Below are 25,052 nucleotides of genomic sequence, written 5' to 3' on the forward strand. Positions count from 1 at the left end.
GAGCGACTTTAGAATACAAAGAGAGACATTGGAAGACATTAAGGAATTTTTCAACTAAAATAGCATGGACCACACTCAGTAATTATTTTCAATACAACAGGCTGTTCTTCAAAATCTGGTGAAAGGTACTAAACAGATGCAATCCTCCAATCCATGGGATGTCGGTGTGTGCGTGTACGCAACCTTGTCCCCTTGCTCTTGAGAGATGTCCAGGTGTCTCTGACAGCACACTGCTGCCTCGTCGAAGCGGCCCAAAACCTTCAGCGTGTTTCCAAGGTTACCGCTGGCTTTCCCTTCCCCTATCCTGTCCCCTATTGTCCTGAGAATAGAGACCGTATCTCATTATCAGTCATACATAGCCTGAGATCCAGATCTGTTTATGCTGTCTTGCCAAATCCATTGCGGTCATTGTCAGTACAGTAACACAGCTAGAGGTGCTTGCAACGCCAAGATTGTGGGTTTGATTCCCGCTGGGACCACCCATATGAAACAGTTATGCACGCATGACTGTAAGTTGCTTTGGACAAAGGCATCTGCTAAATGGATAATTATTACAATAATATTATATTAGCTTTATTGATTTGATTATCTAACTGTTTGAGAGGTAGCTTCCTTCCTAGGACAGGGTTCCAGTTGTCCTGCTGTTATTGTAATTTATCAAGGCAGCAGCCCCCTGGCTTTGTAATCACCCCCCTGCCAGGCTACCAACTGCCCCCCTCTCCACAGGAGAGGCTTAGCCATCTGAGTTAAATACCAAGGGGGTCTCATCAACATTAGCAGTATCAAACCCTTATATTTTTCTAGCAGGGCAACAGGAGTACACTCTGCACAGTGTGCAATGAATGATAACTGTTTATTCTCTTATGCTTTATGAATGACTTCAGTATAAATATACATTCATTGCAGTCTATACAATTTATCTTTTAAACATGTTAATACCATTGGTTGAAATCCTTCAACTACAATTTGAATCCATGATCAGACATGATGTTTCCTGGTATTCCATGGCCTCACCTGGCCAGAGTGAGGTCATGTCTATGGTACTCCAGGGCCTTGCCGTATTCCTTCAGGTAGAAGTAGGCATTGCCCAGCTGGCTGTAGATGGCACTGAGGGTCTTCAGGTCTTCTGTTCCCACCTGCACAGACGCCTCGAAAAACGCTGTCCCGCCTTTAAAGTCCCCCGCCTTACACAGCCTCTCTCCCTCCAGTGCCAACTCCAGACACGAAGCCTCCATCCTGAACACACACACACACAGAGAAAAGTGAGAAATAACATCCGTATTATAGCAAGTCCGAAACAGTGTGCCTCTGGCATTACCAGCAAATAAAAACCTAAAGATCAATGTGTTTCTATTGCATTTTCAACTCCACTAATAATTGTGTCACAAACTTGTGTTAAATAGTAAATGTGCCCACTCTGGTCTTGGTGCTTGTGCTCTGGCCTACAGCTAATAGATACAGTGCGGTTAGGATAATGGATAAGGCAGTCAAGCATCAATCATCATGTCACCAGAATAAGACCCTCAATATTTATTCGAAAGAAACATCAATATCACCGTGCACTTTCACCAACCCGCGAAGTTCATCATAACTCATTTGTAGCCTAATAAACTGCATGGTGTCCTCAGTCATAGTGGAAGGACCACACATTACACCATCACGTGGCTCCAAATTTACTTCGATATGATGGTTATTATATCAATATTTGCACATAGGTGTTTCCACCAACATTTCCCACATAATATATTTTACCGACACAAAAAGATATCACCATGTCGAACAAACAACTGATCTGTCTGCATTTATAAAATTGTAGCAATACGACCTGTTTCCATCACAGATGTCATGATTATTTTTTTTACAATATGACTTTACTCGCATAAAAACTGTGGATGGAAACTTGGTTTATGACAATGAAAAGTTTATTCCCGAAATGTCTCCATGGCAACAGTGTCTGAATGCATGTCACTGTGCAGTTACCACAGCAAGAGTGTCAGAAGAATCCCTGTCATGAGCACCTTGGAGACATCGTCCTTTCAGCTCCTTTATCACATCTATCTTTCCATAAACGCTACTGTTTAAAGTCCAGTTTATATGGTAAAGATAACTGACATCTTTCCTTCCCTGCATTGAGAAGGAGTGTCTCATCCTCCCAGAGCTGTTCGGCCCACACACTCTATTTCAGTCAGGCTGTGGGCGGCAGGTAGTCTAGTGGTTAGAGCGTTGGGCCAGTAACCCAAAGGTTGCTGGATCGAATCCCCGAGCTGACAAGGTAAAAATCTGTCGTTCTGCCCCTAAACAAGGCAGTTGTTCACTGCTCCCCGGTAGGCCGTCATTGTAAATAAGAATTTGTTCTTAACTGACTTGCTTAGATAAAGGTTACACATAGTGATGCAGGTCTTAAATGCTTCAGTGGGAGTGATTAGAGTGAAACACCTCATCTCCACACTTGACAATAAGGAAGGAGAGTGAATTCATGTCACTACACACAAAACCCCATGCCCAATTAACATGCTCCTTGGAGAAATTTACAGAGGATTTCCTTGCCCTATCAAACACTGTCTTTTTGTCCAACCTAAATATCATTCAGCAACATGAAGCCCAAGAGTACAATTATCAAGATTCTGGGTTTAGTCAATCTATTCTCTTTAGAATTACAGTATATGCCAGAAATAACTGCTGTAGAGCCAGGTCACAAGGCTCTGATGTACACAGTCACTCCACTCCCTCTCACATTCCAGAATGCTTTAGTTTAGTTACAATTGTTACATAATATGCCTAGCCTCTTCCTGGATTTCATATAACAGTTTTTGCCATACAAAACTGTCCAAAATATTTGTAAAGTTAAATACATCTTACTTCCACTGCCTAAAGCCTAATATGATTATACAGCGCAGTGACAGACATTCGTTTTCAAGGAAAACGAGTTCTACTTCATTCTTTTAGCACACGTGGTCTGAAGTCCATACCACAGAAATCTGGCATAATCGCTCAGCAAGCCTCATTCCTGAGTCCATTCCAAGACCTTCCCCCACAGTCATCTGAAAATCATTGCTACAGTATGATGAAAGCAACTGAAATTAACATACCAGCCAATGTGGATTCTGTTATCGTTAAAAACGCAAAAGACATGACACTGCTTCTTCAGCCAGCTCACTGTAGTGTTGAGTGTAGATTAGCCCCACAGTTTAATCTAGATGTAAATATGATTAGCAGCTTTCTATTTGACAGTACACCACTTCGCTGCTATTTACTTACAAATAACGTGGTATTATTACCAAAACATTACTCCTTTGCATCAAGGGATTCATTGGCATAAACAACTTGTTAATTAAGTTCTGTAAGATGTATGACACCACCTGACACTGATTTGTCCCAAATAGGTTGGAAATAGAATTACTTGAAATAAGTAGCCAACCGATACAGTATCAGTCAGCATCTACACTATATCTTGAGGAAATAGCATAATAGTACAGTGAAATAAAGTGCTACGTCTGAGCCTGCTGTCGGCAGGCTCAATACCTGTGTTTCTGTTTAGTGCAGGTCTTCTCCACATACACCCCCAGCTCCAGCCTTATGGGCCTCAGCAGGGCCTGCGGTCTGGGGCCCCGGTGGACCAGCCTGCACACAGCTCTCTGGGCCCCGGTGAGATGGCCAGAGTCAGACGACATGGGGTACCAGGTCAACTTAAGGCACTGAAAGGCCCTCCTTAGCCTAAGGGATATGTGTCGTGAGGTTAAACTTTAGGGTGGAGGAGAACGTGAATGCAAAATGTCACATATGCTAATGTACTACCCTAGAGTTCTGCTAGAGAATCCAGGAGAAAAACATAGCAATACTCTGCTCCAACCAGGACACACACAAAAAGGTTTGAGATGGCTTTCTGTGTTCCCGATAAGTCAATATGCAAGCAGATGTCCAACAGCCACGTCAGATTCAATTGATTATTCCAGTAGTCGAATACGTCAATGTCAGCAACAGTGCTGCCAGACCACTGGGACAGAAACCCATTGGAGATACTTTGCACGCTTTAAAGCAAAGGATAACATTTGTTCCTCAGGTGTCCTCAAATGCTGCCCAATAACTAATGATGAACCTCTGAAGCGATCCGAACAATGACAAGGATCCCAAAAAACCTTCAAATGTGAAGCCATAAACTCCTAACAAAGCACAAAGTTACTCCTTTCAACACCGCAGATGTCTATGGATATCCACAAAAGTAAAATTCAGAAGCACTGTAAGAGGTAGGTTAAGAGGCGAGTCAGTAAATGACTGTATAGTGTTGTCCTGCCTAGGTAGTATTTTATGGTTCATCTCTCAACCAGCACTGAGTGACTGAGTGCTGTAATCTATTTCTGCTGAGCCACACTGAGAGAAGAGGAAGTGTCTTGGAGCGAGGATCCTGGGTAACAGCGTGTGACGACAGTGTGACACCAGCGTCTCAGCAGAACCAATTCCCAAGTGAGTGAGAGAATCTAATCCGAACCTTAATCCAATGACCTGCAGCTCCTCTGTGGAGGAGACACAGCGATCCAGGCAGTCTGGTCTAATCCAGCTATCTGCTGACCCTGACATATATTCTAACAGGCCCACAGCACATGGTCTGGCACACTGACCAGCCCCAGAGGTAGAAGGTGAAAAGCAGGGAGGTGACATGGGGAATAATACATTTGAAGGAAGTTTGATTGCATTCCCCCAACCTTGATATATTTACTAAAAGATAAACACAGGTTTTACAAATCCGAAACAAAATTGCAGTAAGTACACAATTGGTTTTGATCCCATTAAATCTGGAATATTTGGCATTATATTTTCGGCTGCTCCATTTCTTGCATTAGGGTGCTTTTGATGAGTAAAGAGCCTGAGTTATTTTATCAGTTCTCATTTGAGAGGCTGAGAGAGAGAGAGAAGTACAGGCCTCAAAGGGAAAACAGAACACACTGGCTGTTGGTCTCCCAGGGTTACTGGGTTAGAATTGGGTAAGATAAGAGGGCTAAGAAGTTTTGGCTAAAATGGATCCTTTAGCCCCTATAGTCTGAAGAGGATTAGAGAGAAATCTACATTCAACTTTCGTTATCCTTTTGTTCCTTTTAGAAGAAGAAACATAAGTGAAAACGCAAAAACGGGTTTCAAACCTCTGGTAAACTGTGACATAGGGGTCCACAGTCTCAGGCCCTAAGCCAACAAATGATAGAAATAGATCAATGAATTACCAAATCTTCACAAACAGCTGGGCCTTTGGGGTTGAGCACTCCCGCTGTATTGTGATCACAAAGGGGCAGTGACCTGAGTGTCTGATCACAGCACTGGCTTCTGGGTAGGCTAGGTTATGGTTTCTACCAGGCCAGTGTCTCTCTATTAGCTCCATGTCCACACCCCAGAGCCTTGTCTTTGATCGTTGGGCTCTCATGGCTGGAGGTCAAGATCAGAGTGAGAGGGAAACCCTGTGCACTTAAAACTGACCTGACAATTGTTTGACCTTGATGGCTATGCCTAGCCAGCCATAGGAGGATGGGATCCCTCTCAAAAGGTCTGAGTGGTGTACTACGAATCTGGTTTAAGGAGTTAGCAAGCTAACTTTGGTCAACTGAGTTCAACTCAGGATAACCAGTGACACAATAGTAGTTAGCTTTTAGCCAGGTACATTTTTATGGCAATGAATTTTTCAGAACTAACCACCTTCAGGGCAGGCTAACTCCACTTAGCCAGAATGAAGTGTGGAGCAGCAAGTTGATGACCAATGAAATAAGATTCCCTCCCTATCGCAAATATTGCGTCATCATCCCCTTCATGTGAGGAAGACAACTGATTAAAAAGGTGCAATATGCAGAAATCGCTCGCCCATTTCATGGTTGCTAAAATTCAAACGTTTTGCCTATTTTTAGTTTGTGACAAAATAAGCAATGCACCCCTAGAGAATCATTGTACCATCTAAACCGCTATGAATTTATACAGTATCTTTTCAATAACCCAAAATATTGTATTTTTCAGCTGTTTGAAGCTGAAACAAAACTTAAGACTGGGAAGCATACTGCTTCTTAGACTTGCTTTCAATGAGAATGACAGATCTATAACTAACATTTCCTATGTGAATTCCGTAGGGTCCCCCAAAAAGTTACATAATGCAGCTTTAAATATTTCATTCAAATGTTTTTTTGTGTAAAAAATATAGTAACATTAAAATAACTATCACAGTACACATTTAGTAATGACAGGACTTCACGCACAGTAAAACTTTATACAAGTGTTTCCTCTATAGGAATCAAATCAAATTTATTTGTCACATACACATGGTTAGCAGATGTTAATGCGAGTGTAGCGAAATGCTTGTGCTTCTAGTTCCAACAATGCAGTAATAACCAACGAGTAATCTAACTAACAATTCCAAAACTACTACCTTATACACACAAGTGTAAAGGGATAAGGAATATGTACATAAAGATATATGAATGAGTGATGGTACAGAGCGGCATAGGCAAGATGCAGTAGATGGTATCGAGTACAGTATATACATATGAGATGAGTATGTAAACAAAGTGGCATAGTTTAAAGTGGCTAGTGATACATGTATCACATAAAGATGCAGTAGATGATAGAGTACAGTATATACGTATACATATGAGATGAATAATGTAGGGTATGTAAACATTATATTAAGTAGCATTGTTTAAAGTGGCTAGTGATATATTTTACATCAATTCATTATTAAAGTGGCTGGAGTTGAGTCAGTGTGTTGGCAGCAGCCACTCAATGTCAGTGGTGGCTGTTTAACAGTCTGATGGCCTTGAGATAGAAGCTGTTTTTCAGTCTCTCGGTCCCTGCTTTGATGCACCTGTACTGACCTCGCCTTCTGGATGATAGCGGAGTGAACCGGCAGTGGCTCGGGTGGTTGTTGTCCTTGATGATCTTTATGGCCTTCCTGTGACATCGGGTGGTGTAGGTGTCCTGGAGGACAGGTAGTTTGCCCCACGGTGATGCGTTGTGCAGACCTCACTACCCTCTGGAGAGCCTTACGGTTGTGGGCGGAGCAGTTGCCGTACCAGGCGGTGATACAGCCCGACAGGATGCTCTCGATCGTGCATCTGTAGAAGTTTGTGAGTGCTTTTGGTGACAAGCCGAATTTCTTCAGTCTCCTGAGGTTGAAGAGGCGCTGCTGCGCCTTCTTCACGATGCTGTCTGTGTGGGTGGACCAATTCAGTTTGTCTGTGATGTGTACGCCGAAGAACTTAAAACTTACTACCCTCTCCACTACTGTCCCATCGATGTGGATAGGGGGGTGTTCCCTCTGCGGTTTCCTGAAGTCCACAATCATCTCCTTAGTTTTGTTGACGTTGAGTGTGAGGTTATTTTCCTGACACCACACTCCGAGGGAATGGGGGGGAAAAGGTGCTCCTGCATTGATATGCACACCAACGATACATAAGTGAATAAAAGAAAAGACAGACGGCACTTCTAATAGCCTATTTCACACCATAGCTTCCTGAATTTGCAAGATAACTTTTATTTTATATTGATTTCAGCTAAAATAACAATGTGGCACTGACTCGCCCGTAGATTGATGGTTCAGTATTGTCACAATGAAAGAGTTTGGCGTTTCGACTAGCCATGTTTAACATGTACACGCAGTTACAAGCCTGCTAGAGTTAGCGACAGGCGGACGAGCAATATCCACCTTCGTAATATGGATGAAGCCTTTTTCTTGGTTAGTAAAATTGTAGAATTATGAACATCCCTTAACCACCACCTTACTGGAACACTGTTTAAAAATGTAGCCAGTGAAAAGGCAAGAGTTTGGTTTTGTCTTGTTTGCGTTCTTTAAAATTGTAAACTGCAACCTACACTGCATTACCACAGCCTTTCATGCTTGTAATTAGCCTAATCTCAAATGATGCCACATTAGCATTGGAGTCCAGTGGGATTAAAGAGAGACAATTAGCTGAGAGTGCTGAGACGATTGTGCTACTGACTGACCGTATGGTCAGAGACAGGTCAGAGCCCTGAAAACACAGCCTGGAGACTTACGACCAAGTAGGCCAACCAGGAAGTAGACTTACCACGTAGTGACTAAAGACTGACTGATCTACAAATCACCTTGCATCCTAAAGATCTACTTATTATTATTATTATTATTATTATTATTATTATTTGTAGATCAGTCAGACAGTCACCATTCAGGCCAAATGAAGTTATAAACAAACATAGGAGGACACTCATTAAACCATATATCAGTAGTTACTGTATATTGGTCTTCTTGCATTGCTGTGTGGCCTGAACATTTATTCAACACAGGGGTAAAACGTAAATTATGTTTTCCAGAGAAGAACAGATCATAAAATGAGTTAAGACTATGAGGGTTCCGAGGGAGCTAACAAAAATATTATAACTTAACACAGGCAAGGTTTAGTTTAATATTTACCCAGGCATTTGATATCCGAATTGTCATTTGCACTGCAAGGTTACTGAAGCAGCCACGGGTGCATTCAGCAGGACGCAACATTTTGTTACGTTCAGACAGAGATACAGTATGTTATGGAGCATAAACACGCCTCTCTGTTAGAACAAGGAATCACATCAGCTCTATTCATAGGATTTCTATCTGCAACGTTCCACACTGTTTGGTTACTGAACACAGACCCAATCTGAGCCAGGATAAACCTCCAAAGATGAACTTTGAAACAGTCCAATAGTATAAAGTCCTCTCCAGGAGTGAGGTCCAAAGAAATGCCAGACGTACACCAGAGAGAAGGACATTTAGTTTCTGGTGGGATCAAAAGGGGAGCCATGGTTACTCAGGGCCAAAGATAGTATTTTAAAAGGAATAATAATATTTTCCCTCAGTGACGGTTGGTCTCTGCATAGTAACACTAAGTCAATACTGAGTCGCCATAATATCCCAGTAGAAAAATCTGTCATGTGGTCTTATTGCAGATATTGTGATTCGGTGTGCTAAAATGGGTAGTGGAATTATGGTTTAGTCTGGAAAGGGAGGGAATTTGTTATTTTAGCATGTTTCTTGTCATTGCATTTTTTTTTTTTTTTACATTGGCTGTCTTCATGAATTACTTTCTATTATAGTTGAGGATGAGGAAACTACAACACACACAGAGAGAAGCATGTTAGCTTAAACCACTGAATTTAGAAACCTTCCAGACAAACAATAATCACACAGCATGTGTCATAAAACACCATCATGCCTCAGCCACGAAGCAGTAGGGTTGTTCCATCAATTCGGTGACTTTTGATAAGTCGATTTTACAAAACTTTTACATTGTCATAAAGAGCACAAATTCAACTTCATAAAAAACAAGTTCTCATCTCAAGAGGTAAAATTGAATTTTTTTTAAAGGGCCTATTAATTACCAAATAAAGTAACAGGGTTGACCGTAACAGGGTTGACGATTACATCTTGAATCAGCCATGAATCCACTTGTGACAGGGGGAATGGAAGCTTGTTGTGTACAACAGGAAGTGGCAATTGAATGTAAAGCGTCACAAAAAAATGCAATTGTTAAAACATTTCCAGACGGTCAATTTATGGGTAACAGGGTTAACATGTTATGCTCGACCCACTCAGTTTCCCAACACAAAACACCAGAAAATGGCCAAAAAGAGTAGTATTTTAAAAGTCACCTGCTTTCACACTGTCATTTGACTATTAGATGTTCAATGTTCCTTTCGAAATACATTTTAAAAAGGAATACTTTCCCTATATTAAAACGAAAGTTCAGTTCAAGTAACAGGGTTGACCTAAAAATGACACTCAGATGTAAATTAATCCCTAATCAGAATAAATAAATAATCATCTTCAGGAATGACTGTCAAAACAATAACCAGGGCTTTACAATTATGGTGAAAACTTTAGCAAGTCATTATTCATATAGAAAATCAGATTTATTGAATTCTCCATGTGTCTATATTAAAAGGGCACTTCATTTAATATGACAGGCTTTTAATATTGCTGCACAATTTCTACTTAAAATGTCAAAGGGATGCAAAAGGCACTATTTTCTTGGAATGACCCAGTAGCGTAAACATTTGTGTGTGTGTGTGTGTGGGGGGTCTTAAAATACGTTCATAAACTCAAAGGTCAAATGATCTCCTCTTTCCCGGAAACAATATGGTTACTTGGATGTCTCTTGCCTTGCATAAAGTTCCCAGATGTTGGCTGTGAATTTTACAAGTCCTATCTACATTATGCTTGCCCTTCCCTGAAGACAAGTTATATGACCAAAAGTATGTGGACAACTGCTCGTTTAACATCTCATTCCAAAATCATGGTCATTAATATGGAGTTGGTCCCCCCTTTGCTGCTATAACAGCCTCCACTCTTCTGGGAAGGCTTTCCACAATGCTCCCGAGTGGCACAGCGGTCGAAGGCACTGCATCTCAGTCTACAGATCCTGGTTTGATTCCAGGCTGTATCACAACTGGCTGTGATTGGGAGTCCCATAGGGCGGTACACAATTGGCCCAGCATCATCCGGGATAGGGTTTGCCCGGGGTAGGCCATCATTGTCAATAAGAATTTCTTCTTAACTGACTTGCCTAGTTAAATAAAGGTTAAATAAAAAATAAATAAAAGCCTTTCCACTAGATGTTGGAACATTGCTGCTGGGACTTGCTTCCATTCAGCCACAAGAGCATTAGTGAAGGTGGGCACTGATGTTGGGCGATTAAGCCTGGCTCGCAGTCGGTGTTCCAATTCATCCCAAAGGTGTTTGATAGGGTTGACGTCAGGGCTCTGTGCAGGCCAGTCAAGTTTGTCTTCACCGATCTCGACAAACCATTTCTGTATGGACCTCGCTTTGTGCACGGGGGCATTGTCATGCTGAAACAGGAAAGGGCCTTCCCCAAACTGTTGCCACAAAGCTGGAATCACAGAATCTTCTAGAATGTCATTGTATGCTATAGCGTTAAGATTTCCCTTCACTGGAACTGGCTCAAAACCAGGAAAAAACAGCCCCAGACCATTATTTCTCCTCCACCAAACTTTACAGTTCTCCTGGCATCCGCCAAACCCAAATTAGTCCGTCGGACTGCCAGATGGTGAAGCGTGATTCATCACTCCAGAGAACGCTTTTCCACTGCTCCAGAATCCAATGGAGGCGAGCTTTACACCACTCCAGCAGACGCATGGTGATTTTAGGCTTGTGTGTGGCTGGCTGACCATGTAATTTCATGAAGCTCAGTTCTTGTGATGACATTGCTTCCAGAGGCAGTTTGGAACTCGGTAGTGAGTGTTGCAACCAAGGACAAACAACTTTTACGCGCTTCAGCACTCTGCGGTCCCGTTCTGTGAGCTTGTGTGGTCTACCACTTCGCGGCTGAGCCGTTGTTGCTCATAGACATTTCCACGTCACAATAACAGCAATTACAATTGACCAGGGCAGCTCTAGCAGGGCAGAAATTTGACACACTGACTTGTTGGAAAGGTGGCATCCTATGACGATGTCACGTTGAAAGTCACTGGGCTCTTCAGTAAGGTCAATCTACTGCCAATGTTTTTCTAAGGAGATTGCATGGCTGTGTTCTCAATTGTATACACTTGTCAGCAACGGGTGTGGCTGAAATAGCCAAATAATTTGAAGGGGTGTCCACATACTTTTGAATATATAATGTATATACACTGTTTCCAATTAAACAGGTAGATGCTTCATCTATGTGCTCCATCTCCACACCTCAGCAGTAGTCGAGCATTATAATGCCAATAAAAATGGAATAAGTCTTTGTTAGGTTTGCGTGATAAGTTATTTTTTCATGACCTTTCCCCTGGAAAGGAGGCAAGAGAGTCATCGGTGACAGTTGAGTTGAACTAGTGAGAGAGAGAAAGCCATGCCAAATCCTAACAAAAAAAATTGTGTGACTAACATTGACCTTCCAACACACACACAGAGAGAGACAGAGAGAGACAGAGAGAGACAGAGAGAGACAGAGAGAGACAGAGAGAGACAGAGAGAGAGCAACAGACAGGACCAATAGAAACAAAGGTGGTAAAGAAACAAGAGAAATGCACTGAAATATAGCTTACATTATTAGCATGTATGGGTTTTAAGATGATTCTGGGTGTTATGATAATGTACTGTTCTCTTTGCTGGATCCTTGCTTGGCTAAGGAGCTCTGTGCTCCGAGTATTAATCCACCCATAATTACAGAGGCAAGGCTGGTTGTCAGGGTGACCAAAGTGAAACTCTTCAATGTTTTTTTCGCCTCATTACATGTCTCGGTTTTTGGCTGATTCCTGTTTTCTCCTTCTCACCCTTTCTCTCGCTACATATTATTACATGGTGTCAACAGATATTACTGTGCATGGAAATGGGTTAAAGATGAAAGGAATGTAAACAAAAAAAACAATACCACATCACATTAAAGCAATAGCAATGCCATATTTTCAATGCCTCTCAAATCAGACTGATCTAAAAGCTATGGCGCACTTTGATTGAGGATATTACAGGGCCATATAGAGGTCAACTGAATCCTCTTGTAGTCTATCTACATCAATTGAAAGCAATAGATAATGGAAAAAGAATTGTCATTCCTATTCTGACAGAGGAAAACCTCTTGATCGCGGACAGATGGAGTGCCAGTGTTTCAGCTCTGTGCAATATCACAAACATTAGCTCTGGGACTAATGAATAGTCATCTACTGTATCATTAGAAAACCGAGAGGGCATCGTTGTGTCTGCACTGCCCACAAAGCCTTGAATGCATATGAATGGAGCCCTGTCAATCAGACCCACACCGACAACATGGACAGATGAGGTAGGGTTTGTTTGGCTTGTGATGAAAAAGTCACCCTAGACAAAACCATGCTATTGACTCATCTGTGTTTGTCCCGTTACTCACAAACACACACATACACCCACCAGTGGCAGTCGTGCTGTCTAAAATGAGGATGATTCTTATTTTTTTTATGAGCGTGGTCTTATTTCTATTACAGCATATTGATTGACTGTCATTAGATTTCCCATTCACCCAGCTCAATGTAAGATCGTTAGGTTTAATCTACGACGTGATACTGTAATTTTCCATCTACCCATCATGACGATGCTACAACCTAGCCTATGAATGGAAGTTTACAACGTAGGTGCACAGGTCGAGAGAAAAGATCAGTAATCAGTAATCAAGGTGGCAGACAGTGACACATTCAATAACGCTTTGCACACTCTTGCCTGCATTTAGCTGATTTAGGGTGTAATCATTAGTCCAACTGTTCCAAACATGGGTATCTATAGGATCCATTTGATTCCATTTAAGAAACGTTCTTCAACAGAATCGGCGGATTGAATACACTCCTGACCACACACAAACAAAATGATCTTTCACAGCAGCCACATACAAACAGCATGATCACTTTGTTCATTGTAATCAATGGTCCATCTAAGCTGCGCTCAGGCGAGCAATCGCTCCAAGACTGTCGTGCAGCACATGGAAGAAATATCAGCCCACTGAGAGTAGCACGAGATTGAATTGTACTCAACTTTTTAGAGTTTTCCCTGTTAGTTAACACTACAAATGTTTCCCTTTACTGTGCAATTGTGATCGGATCAACACAATATTAGCCACTTTCAATGCAACACACCGAAACAAAACAAAATATGCAAGAGATTTTGCTATAGGCGGAATGCTTCGGAGTTGGATTCGATTGCACACAACTCAGCCCGTACTCTACACAGACCGGTGCGGAATAACCAACCAGAGCTGCAGCAGGCCTATATGCAAATAGACCATTGCCACATATGGATCTATGCCATTTACCTTGAACTGGACTGTGCTTACAGCTGTGGTCCTGAGTAGATATGCTTGTTCTGGTATCAAAGCAAGAGCTGCATGTAGCCACGTGTGAACTTTTGGTTCATATCCTAAACTAGTTAGTGAGTTATTAACCCAGTTATAGATCCTTTTGTCATCAGTAATAGGGGAGTGATTGCTTCCAACAAGAGCACAAATTGTGTACAATTCTTTGAAAAGCGAGTCAGTTAATACTGCCCCCAGTCCCAAAAGTTGAGTAGCTTGGATAAAAAGGTTCCCAGAGTAAACTGCCTGCTACTCAGGCCTAAAAGCTAGAATATGCATATAATTAGTAGATTTGTATAGAAAACACTGAAGTTTCTAAAACTGTTTGAATGATGTCTGTGTATAACAGAACTCATATAGCAGGCAAAAACCAGATACAAAAATCCAACCAGGAAGTGGGAAATCTGAGGTTTGTAGTTTTTCCAAGTCATTGCCTATCGAATATACAGTGTCTATGGGGTCATATTGAACTTCCTAAGGCTTCCACTAGATGTCAACAGTCTTTAGAACCTTGTTTGAGGCTTCTACCATGAAGGAGGGGGGAATGAGAGCTGAATGAGTCAGGTATCTGGCAGAGTGCCATGAGCTCAGTCTGGTGCGCTCCCGTGAGAGTTAGCTGGGTTCCATCGCATTTCTACAGACAAAGAAATTCTCAGGTTGAAATATTATTGAAGATTTATGATAAAAACATCCTAAAGATTGATTCTATACTTCGTTTGACATGTTTCTACAAACTGTAATATGACTTTTCGTCTGAACTTTCACCTGGACTTGCCCGCGCCTCCTGAGTTTAGATTTGTGTACTAAACGCTCAAACAAAAAGAAGGTATTTGGCCATAAATTATGGACTTGATCGAACAAAACAAACATTTATTGTGGAACTGGGATTCCTGGGAGTGCATTCTGATGAAGATCATCAAAAGGTAAGTGAATATTTAAAATGCTATTTCTGACTTCTATTGACTAAACAACATGGCGGGTATCTGCATGGCTTGTTTATGTGTCTGAAGCGAAGTACTCAGATTATTGCATGGTGTGCTTTTTCCATAAAGTTTTTTGAAATCTGACACAGCGGTTGCATTAAGGAGAAGTGGATCTATAATTCCATGCATAACGCTTGATTTTTTAGCAATGTCTATTAGGAGTATTTCTATAAATTGATGTGGCTCTCTGCAAAATCACCGGATGTTTTGGAACTACTGAATATAACAAGCCAATGTAAACTGAGATTTTTGGAAAGAAATATGTACATTATCGAACAAAACATACATGTATTGTGCAACATGATGTCCTATGAGTGTCATCTGATGAAGATCATCAAAGGTTAGTGATTAATTTTCTCTCTATTTCAGCTTTTTGTGACTCCTCTCTTTGGCTGGAAAAATTGCTGTTTTTCTGTGACTAGGTGCTAACCTAACAATCATTTGGTGTGCTTTCGCCGTAAAGTCTTTTTGAAATCGGACACTGTGGCTGGATTTACAAGTTTATCTTTAAAATGGTGTAAAATGCTTGTATGTTTGAGGAATTTTAATTATGGAATTTCTGTTGCTATGAATTTGGCGCCCTGCAATTTCACTGGCTGTTGGCGAGGTGGGACGCTACATACCCCAGAGAGGTTAAAGAGCTTTTTTTGTCTTAAAAACTTATTTGGGATAGGGGGCGGTATTTTCACATCCGGATGAAAAGCCCAAAGTAAACTTCCTGTCACTCAGGCCCAGAAGCTAGGATATGCATATAATTGGTAGATTTAGATAGAAAACACTAAAGTTTCTAAAACTGTTCAAATTATATCTGAGTATAACAGAACAGATACGTCAAGCAAAACCCAGAGGACAAACCATCCCCCCCCAAAAAATTCACCTTACCACTGTTTTCAATGGCTAGTACTATAATTATAAGCCCAAGTCCTCCCAAATTGCAGTTCCTAGGGCTTCCACTAGATGTCAAAAGTCTTTAGAAAGAGTTTTAGGCTGGTTTTTGGAAAAATTACCCAGAAATTGTAGTTTTTTTTAGGTGGCTCCTATTTTGGCTGTAGTGTTTGTTTCTAGGCGTGTGAAGGAAAGCACGTTCTTTCTTATTTATCTCTGGTAATGAACATACTATTCTCCGTCTTAAATTGTATTGTTTATTTGCGTATTAGGATACCTAAGGTTTGATTATAAAAGTTGTTCGACTTGTTTGGAAAAGTTTATTAGGAACGTTTGGGATTCATTTTGTATGCATTTTGATGGAGGGAAACTGAGTCGATAATTGACTGAAGCGCGCCAGCTAAACTGAGTTTTTATGGATATAACGAAGGACATTATCGAACAAAATAACCATTTGTAAAGTAACTGGGACCTTTTGGAGTGCCAACAGACGAAGATCTTCAAAAGATAAGGCATATATTATATCGCTATTTCTGACTTTCTTGTCGCAACTCAGTGGTTGAAAATGATTTGTTATGCATTTGTGTGCTGGGAGCGCTGTCCTCAGATAATCGCATGGTTTGCTTTCGCCGTAAAGCCTTTTTGAAATCTGACACAGCGGCAGGATTAACAACAAGTTAAGCTTTGTTTTGATGTATTGCACTTGTGACTTCATGAAAGTTTAATATTTAATTTAAATTAGAATTTGGCGCTCTGCCAATTCAACGGATGTTGTCGAGGTGTCCCACTAGCGGCACGCCTATCCCAAACAGGTTTTAAAGAGGCTGTGTTGTATTTTGAGACAGGCTTAAATAAGCTAATTACCCAATAGGCAGAGGGTGGCATAATTTGTCAAAATCTCTGTAATAATGGTATGGGAATAATAATGCATTTTATTTAGTATAGTTGCTTAGTATTAGTATTTGGTAGCATTGCCAATAAATTGTTTAACTTGGGTCAAATGTTTCAGGTAGCCTTCCACAAGCTTCCCACAATAAATTGGGGGAATTGTGGCCTATCCTCGTGACAGAGCTGGTGTAACTGAGTCAGGTTTGTAGGCCTCCTTGCTCAAACACGCTTTTTCAGTTCTGCCCATACATTTTCTATAGGATTGAGGTCAGGGCTCTGTGATGGCCACTCAAATACCTTGACTTTGTTGTTCTTAAGCCAACTTTGGAAGTATGCTTAGGGTCATTGTCCATTTGGAAGACCCATTTGCGACCAAGCTTTAACTTCCCTGGCGTCCTGAGATGTTGCTTCAATATATCCACATAATTTCCTTTCCTCATGAAGCCATCTATTTTGTGAAGTGCACCAGTCCCTCCTGCAACAAAGCACCCCCACAACATGATGCTGCCACCCCCGTGCTTTACGGTTGGGATGATGTTCTTCTGCTGCCCCTTTCTCCTCCAAGCAGAACGATGGGCATTATGGCCAAACAGTCTATTGTTGTTTCATCAGAGCAGAGGACATTTCTCCAAAAAATACGATCTTTGTCCCCATGTGCAGTTGCAAACTGTAGTCTGGCTTTTTTATGGCGGTTTTGGAGCAGTGGCTTCTTCCTTGCTGAGCGGCCTTTCAGGTTATGTCGATTTAGGACTCGTTTTACTGTGGATATAGATACTTTTGTACCCATTTCCTCCAGCATCTTCACAAGGTCCTTTGCTGTCATTCTGGGATTGATTTGCACTTTTCGCACCAAAGTATGTTAATTTGTAGGACACAGAACGCGTCTCCTTCCTGAGCGGTATGATGGCTGCGTGGTCCAATGGTGTTTATACTTAAGTACTATTGATTGTACAGATGAACGTGGTACCTTCAGGCGTTTGGAAATTGCTCTGAGGGATGAACCAGACTTGTGGAGGTCTACAAAAAAATTTATTCTGAGGTCTTGGCTGATTTCTTTTGATTTTCCCATGATGTCAAGCAAAGAGGCACTGATTTTGAAGGTAGGCCTTGAAATACATCCATGGGTACACCTCCAATTGACTCAAATGATGTCAATTAGCCTATCAGAAGCTTCTAAAGCCATAACATCATTTTCTGGAATTTCCAAGATGTTTAAAAGCACAGTCAACTTAGTGTATGTAAACTTCTGACCCACTGGAATTGTGATACAGTGAATTATAAGTGAAATCATGTAATGTCTGTGAACAATTGTTGGAAAAAGTACTTGTGTCATGCACAAAGTAGATGCCAAACTTGCCAAAACTATAGTTTGTTAACAAGACATTTGTGGAGTGGTAGAAAATCAAGTTTTAATGACTACAACCTAAGTGTATGTAAACGTCGACTTATACAGTATATCCTACCAATGGGAAATTAAAAACTGTAATATTTTATGTTTCACCGAGTCGTGGATGAACAACAATATTAAGAAGATACATCTGACGGGTTATACACTATCGACAGGACAGAACACCAGCCTTTGCTAAGACACGGGGCGAGGGCCTATGCATATTTGTAAGCAATAGCTGGTGCACGATATCTAAGGAAGTCTCAGGGTTTTTAAACGCCTGAGGTAGAGTATCTCATGAGAAGCTGTAGACCACACTATCTACATAGAGAGTTCATCTGAATTTTTCGTAGCTGTCTACATACCACCACAGACAGAGGCTGGCACTAAAACCACACTCAATGAGCTCTATTCCACCATAAGCAAACAGGAAAATGCTCATCCAGAGGTGGCGCTCCCAGTGGCCGGGGACTTTAATACAGGGAAACTTAAATCAGTTTTACCTAATTTCTATCAGCTAAATGTCCAACCAGAGAGACAAAAATGTTGACCACTTTAACTCCACACACAGAGACACATACAAAGGTGTCCCTCCATTTGGAAAATCTGACCATAACGCTATCCTCCTGATTCCTGCTTACAAGCGAAAATTTACTGCACGGCCAGGCAAAACTCCAACACCATCATTAAGTTTGCTGATGACACAACAGTGATCTGAGAGGGAGGAGGTCAAAGACCTGACCGTGTGGTGCAAAAAACAACAACCTCTCCCTAAATGTGATCAAGACAAAGGAGATGATTGTGGACGACAGGAAAAGGAGGACCGAGGATGCCCTCATTCTCATTGACGGGGCTGTAATGGAGTAGGTTGAGAGCTTCAAGTTCCTTGGCGTCCACATCACCAACAAACTGACATGGTCCAAGCACACCAAGACAGTCGTGAAGAGGGCACGACAAAACCTATTCCCCCTCAGGAGACTGAAAATATTTGGCATGGATCCTCAGATCCCCAAAAGGTTTTACAGCTGCACCATCGAGAGCATCCTGACGCATTGCATCACTGCCTGGTATGGCAACTGCTCGTCTCCGACCGTATAAGGCACTAGAGGGTAGTGTGTTTGGCCCAGTACATCACCGGGGCCAAGCTGCCTGCCATCCAGGACCTCTATACCTGGCGGTGTCAGAGGAAGGCCCTAAAAATTGTCCAGCCACCCTAGTCATAGACTCTCTGTTACTGCACGGCAAGCGGTACCGGAGCACCAAGTCTAGGTCCAAGAGGCTTCTAAACAGCTTCTACCCCCAAGCTATTAGACTCCTGAACAGCTATTCAAATGACTCTGTACCGGTACCCCCTGTATATAGCCCCACTACTGTTATTTACTGGTCTGGACAGTTCTGACCTAGAATACCTAGGGTGTCTGGTTAGACTGTAAACTCTCCTTCCAGACTCACATTAAGCATCTCCAATCCAAAATTAAATCTAGAATCGGCTTCCTATTTCGCAACAAAGCCTCCTTCACTCATGCTGCCAAACATACCCTCGTAAAACTGACTATCCTACCAATCCTTAACTTCGTTAATGTCATTTACAAAACAGCCCCCAACACTCTACTCAGCAAACTGGTGCCATCTATCACAAAGCCCCATATACTACCCACCACTGCGACCTGTATGCTCTCGTTGGCTGGCCCTCACTACATATCCGTCGCCAAACCCACTGGCTCCAGGTTATCTATAAGTCTTTGCTAGGTAAAGCTCCACCTTATCTCAGGTCACTGGTCACCATTGCAACACCCATCCATAGCACGCACTCCAGCAGGTATATTGCACTGGTCATCCCCAAAGCCAACACTTCCTTTGGCCGCCTTTCCTTACAGTTCTTTGCTGCCAATGACTGGAACGAATTGCAAAAATCTCTGAAGCTGGAGTCTTATATCTCCCTTTCTAACTTTAAGCATCAGCTGTCAGAGCCGCTTACCGATCACTGTACCTGTACACAGCCAATCTGTAAATAGCCCATCCAACTACCTCATCCCCATATTATTACTTACCCTCTTGTTCTTTTGCACCCCAGTATCTCTACTTGCACATCATCATCTGCACATATATCACTCCAGTATTAATGCTAAATTGTAATTATTTTCGCCTCTATGGCCTATTTTTTACCTACCTCCCTACTCTTCTACATTTGCACACACTGTACATAGATTTTAAATGTTTATTTTATTTTGTGTTATTAACTCTGCTGTTGTTTTTGTCACACTGCTTTGCTTTATCTTGGCCAGGTCGCAGTTGTAAATGATAAATTGTTCTCAACTGGCCTACCTGGTTAAATAAAGGTTAAATTAAAATAAAACAAATATTTAAAGAGCAGCAGTTTATTTATCGCTTAATTTTTGGGGGATTTTCTTAAAACTGCATTGTTGGTTAAAGGCTTGTAAGTAAGCATTTCACTATAAGGTCTACACCAGTTGTATTCGGCGCATGTGAAAAATAACATTTGATTTGAGACGGCCCACCGGTCACATATGAAGTATGGTGGTCATCCTTTATACAGTATATCCAGATTTGTCCTCAGTGTCATTTTTTTAAGCTAATCAACCCAACGTGGTGTTACTGCTAGAGGGGATTTTGAGCTCCACACACACTTTGTGTAACCATTATTAACTCAGGACATTCAAGTCTACAATAAAACCTACACATCATTCTTTCCACTGTCATACTCTCAGTGCTGTCTATAATTCAACTGCACATAATGTTTACCCTCAAAGCTGTGTGGAAACAATTGATATAGTACAGTCAGCAGTAGAGAGAGCACAGGGATGGAACAGAGAAAGACTTAGCTGTCTCGAAATGCATGCAAAGACAAAGGAAAATGAATGCCTCCCTAGACAGCCATACTGTTACGTATACAAATCCACCTACCACAAATACAGACTTTACCGAGCAGCTGTGTGCTCTGTTGTGTGTGTGTGTGTGTGTGTGTGTGAGAGAGCCCAATCTCAGCCAGCCAGCTCCACTCTTGTCCTGGTCCTATGTGGCTCCTTCCAGTCTGCACATTCACTTAGAGCCCACAGCAGCAGCAATGTTAGTCTGGGAAAGGAGAGGCTAAGATATCCAGGACTGAGGCCAGGAATGAGGCTTGGGGCTGAAGCTTTGACTAGAGTTGTAGCCTACTCACAGGGAGCTGTGTCTAGCTTAGCTCGCCCTGTCTAACGCCTCCTTAGGCAGCCAGGCCGAGACCCGGTAGCCCTTGTCTCTCAGCCCAGTCGCTCCTCTTTCCCGGACTTTCCTCTCTCCTCCCCCCACTAAGAACAGGCTGTGCTGAACGTCCAGGAATCCACACCACACTAACCCTCTCACTTCCCCCTTGGGTCGGTTCCTACCTCGAGTGTAGCCTCTTGCTGGCCAGATCCTGGTCAACAGTGTTAGCAGACTGAGCCATGGGCAGCCTCCTCCAGTAGCTAACCCTTCACAAATATTTCCTCCAGCTGCTCAAGACTTCCCAGTGCTGCAACTGCGTCCTTCCCAGCAGCTCTCTCTACCTCTCTCTCTCTCTCCTTCCCTCTCTCTCTCTCTCCTTCCCTCTCTCTCAGCACAGAAATGGCAGCTGCTGAGGAAGTGAGGTATTGTGCAAATACATCCATATAAGGCAAGCCCCTCCCCTGTTGCTGACATCACAGAGCAGAGAGTGATGCATGTTTGGTGTGAGTATGAGGGAGGGAGGGAACAAGCAGGGCTGCTGACTGCAAAAGGGGAAATCCCAATGTCTCTGTCTGATACATAGGTCACACACATACACACTTATGGGCACACACACTCACATGAATGCACGCACGCGCACAAACGCACGCACACACACACACACACACACACAGAGGCTCTTTTTCTCACTCTTCTCTTTGTCCTCTTACTCTGTCTTACTGTATGCTGAGCGATAGCGTTTTTCTGGTCTCTTTTCAAAGCACATAGCTCAACCTGGGTTTTTCCCACAGGGTCTCTTCCCCAATTTGGCTTGCATCTATGCTTTTCCAGCTTCCTTTTCTCACCATCTTTTCACATGTTGAATTTAATCGTTTCCCCACATCATATAAAATAATTTCAGGTTATTTTCCTTTTAACTGTCATTATCTCTTGAGAAACATGTCAATAGACAAGTTACACTCAAGTAATCACTGCTTACTGAGTTGTCAGTCTGTGTTTATGGCAGGGTAGTAACAAGTAAGTATGCATTTATTTGTATTTTTTATTTAACTAGGCAAGTGAGTTAAGAACAAATTCTTATTTAAAATGACTGCCTACCGGGGAACAGTGGGTTAACTGCCAGATTTGAACCTTGTCAGCTCAGGGATTCAATCTCGCAACTTTGCGGTTACTGGCCCAATGCTCTAACCACAAGGCTACCTACCGCATTATGGCAGCCCCCTAACTACAAAAATTGCAAAAAAAGATGTAGCAAAGATGCAGAAAAGCTAATCCATGCTTTGTCATAACTGACCTGTTCACCGGGCATGCTACATGCTGTTATCAACCCTCTCTCTCCCTCTCCCTCTCTCTCCCTCCCTCTCTCTCTCTCTCCTTCTCTACCGCACCTGCTGACGCAACCTTTGAATTCTCGGCTATGAAAAGCCAACTGACATTTACTCCTGAGGTGCTGACCTGTTGCACCCTCTACAACCACTGTGATTATTATTTGACACTACTGGTCGTCTATGAACGTTTGAACATCTTGAAGAAAGATCTGGCCTTAATGGCCATGTACTCTTAGAATCTCCACCCGGCATTGCCAGAAAAGGACTGGCCAAACCTGAGAGCCTGGTTCTTCTCTAGGTTTCTTCCTAGGTTGAGCTTAATGTGGTGGACCGACATCCAAGCTAATCTATCTTCCAGGCATGCAGAGATGCGTGTTGCCACCTGGGTGGCAGAAGGGGGAGGAGAATAGTAGTTAAGTGTTATCCACATAGTAATTATAGGAGAGAACATGTGAGGATATGACGGAGGATATGACCAGTGACTTGGTGTATAGAGAGAAGAGGAGAGGACCAAGAACAAAGCCCTTGGGGACACCAGTAGTGAGAGTATGTGGTACAGACACAGATCCTCTCCACGTCACCTGGTAGGAGCAGCCTGCCAGGTAAGATGCATTCTAAGAGTGTGCAGAGCCTTAGACACCCAGGCTTGGTAGGGTGGAGAGGAGGATCTGATGGTTCACGGCATTGCAGTGGGTGGATAGATCTAGGAGGATGATAACAGGGGAGAGAGAGTCAGCTTTGGCAGTGCGGATAGCCTCCATGAAACAGAGAAGACCAGACTCAGTTGAGTGACCCATCTTGAAACCTGACTGGTTACGGTAAAGGGGATCATTCTGATAGAGATTGCAAGGGAGTTGGTCAGAGACAGCATACTCATAAGCATAAGTATTTTAAAAAGAAAAGAAAGAAGGGATATTGGTCTAAAGTTTTTTTATTTCAGAGGGGTCAAGTATTTATTTCTATTTTCTTTTTTTTAATGTTGGGGTAGATCAGCTTTAACGTTGCGGATAGATTGTAGCTTTCATCAATGTAAATGTCTGCATCATTTCCAATCCCCCATATATTCTTGGGTTAAATATACACTGCTCAAAAAAATAAACGGAAGACTAAAATAACACATCCTAGATCTGAATGAATTAAATATTCTTATTAAATACTTTTTTCTCTTTTTTCTTTTTCTTTTTTTTTTTTTATTTTTTCTTTTTTGCTGACAACAAAATCACACAAAAATTATTAATGGAAATCAAATGTATCAACCCATGGAGGTCTGGATTTGGAGTCACACTCAAAATTAAAGTGGAAAACCACACTACAGGCTGATCCAACTTTGATGTAATGTCCTTAAAACAAGTAAAAATGAGGCTCAGTAGTGTGTGTGGCCTCCACGTGCCTGTATGACCTCCCTACAACGCTTGGGCATGCTCCTGATGAGGTGGCGGATGGTCTCCTGAGGGATCTCCTCCCAGACCTGGACTAAAGCATCCGCCAACTACTGGACAGTCTGTGGCGCAACGTTGGTGGATGGAGCGAGACATGATGTCCCAGATGTGCTCAATTGGATTCAGGTCTGGGGAACGGGCGGGCCAGTCCATAGCATCAATGCCTTCCTCTTGCAGGAACTGCTGACACACTCCAGCCACATGAGGTCTAGCATTGTCTTGCATTAGGAGGAACCCAGGGCCAACCGCAGCTCGCATTGATGTGTCATCCTGGATGAGCTGCACTACCTGAGCCACTTGTGTGGGTTGTAGACTCCGTCTCATGCTACCACTAGAGTGAAAGCACCGCCAGCATTCAAAAGTGACCAAAACATCAGCCAGGAAGCATAGGAACTGAGAAGTGGTCTGTGGTCACCACCTGCAGAACCACTTCTTTATTGGGGGTGTCTTGCTAATTGCCTATAATTTCCACCTGTTGTCTATTCCATTTGCACAACAGCATGTGAAATGTATTGTCAATCAGTGTTGCTTCCTAAGTGGACAGTTTGATTTCACAGAAGTGTGATTGACTTGGAGTTACATTGTGTTGTTTAAGTGTTCCCTTTATTTTTTTGAGCAGTGTATATACACAGTTGAAGTCGAATGTTTACATACACCCCTAGCCAAATACATTTAAACTCAGTTGTTCACAATTCCTGGCATTTAATCCAAGTAAATATTCCCTGTCGTGGGTCAATTAGGATCACCACATTATTTAAAAAATGTGAAATGTCAGTATAATAGGAGAGAGAATGATTTATTTCAGCTTTTATTTCTTTCATCACATTCCCAGTGTGTTAGAAGTTTACATACACTCAATTAGTATTTGGTATCATTGCCTTTAAATTGTTTAACTTAGGTCAAATGTTTCGGGTAGCCTTCCACAAGCTTCCCACAATAAATTGGGGGAATTTTGGCCCAATCCTTCTGACAGAGCTGGTGTAACTGAGTCCGGTTTGTAGGCCTCCTTGCTCACACACGGTTTTTCAGTTCTGCCCACATTTTTTCTATAGGATTGAGGTCAGGGCTTTGTGATGGACACTCCAATACCTTGACTTTGTTGTTCATAAGCCATTTTGCCACAACTTTGGAAGTATGCTTGTGGT

General features: G+C 42.2%; 1 protein-coding gene across 2 annotated transcripts in view; it reads right to left on the reverse strand.

The window, feature by feature from the left end:
* Positions 1-21,551, reverse strand: part of LOC110509822 (G-protein-signaling modulator 1) — a 67,393-nt gene extending 45,842 nt beyond the window's left edge. Inside the window, exons 1-3 of one of the 2 annotated variants that reach the window (XM_021590947.2) lie at positions 21,323-21,551; positions 1,015-1,236; positions 184-319 (exon numbers count right to left, since the gene is read on the reverse strand). In XM_021590947.2, coding sequence (XP_021446622.1) covers positions 184-319; positions 1,015-1,236; positions 21,323-21,381 — 417 coding nt within the window. In that variant the 5' untranslated portion in view covers positions 21,382-21,551. Of the gene's footprint in view, positions 1-183; positions 320-1,014; positions 1,237-3,522; positions 4,459-21,322 lie in introns of those variants that run through there. The other variant, XM_021590946.2, reaches the window with a different exon arrangement.
* Positions 21,552-25,052: the final 3,501 nt, after the last annotated feature.

The sequence above is a fragment of the Oncorhynchus mykiss genome, chromosome Y (assembly GCF_013265735.2).
Source record: "Oncorhynchus mykiss isolate Arlee chromosome Y, USDA_OmykA_1.1, whole genome shotgun sequence".
Lineage (NCBI taxonomy): Eukaryota > Metazoa > Chordata > Actinopteri > Salmoniformes > Salmonidae > Oncorhynchus > Oncorhynchus mykiss.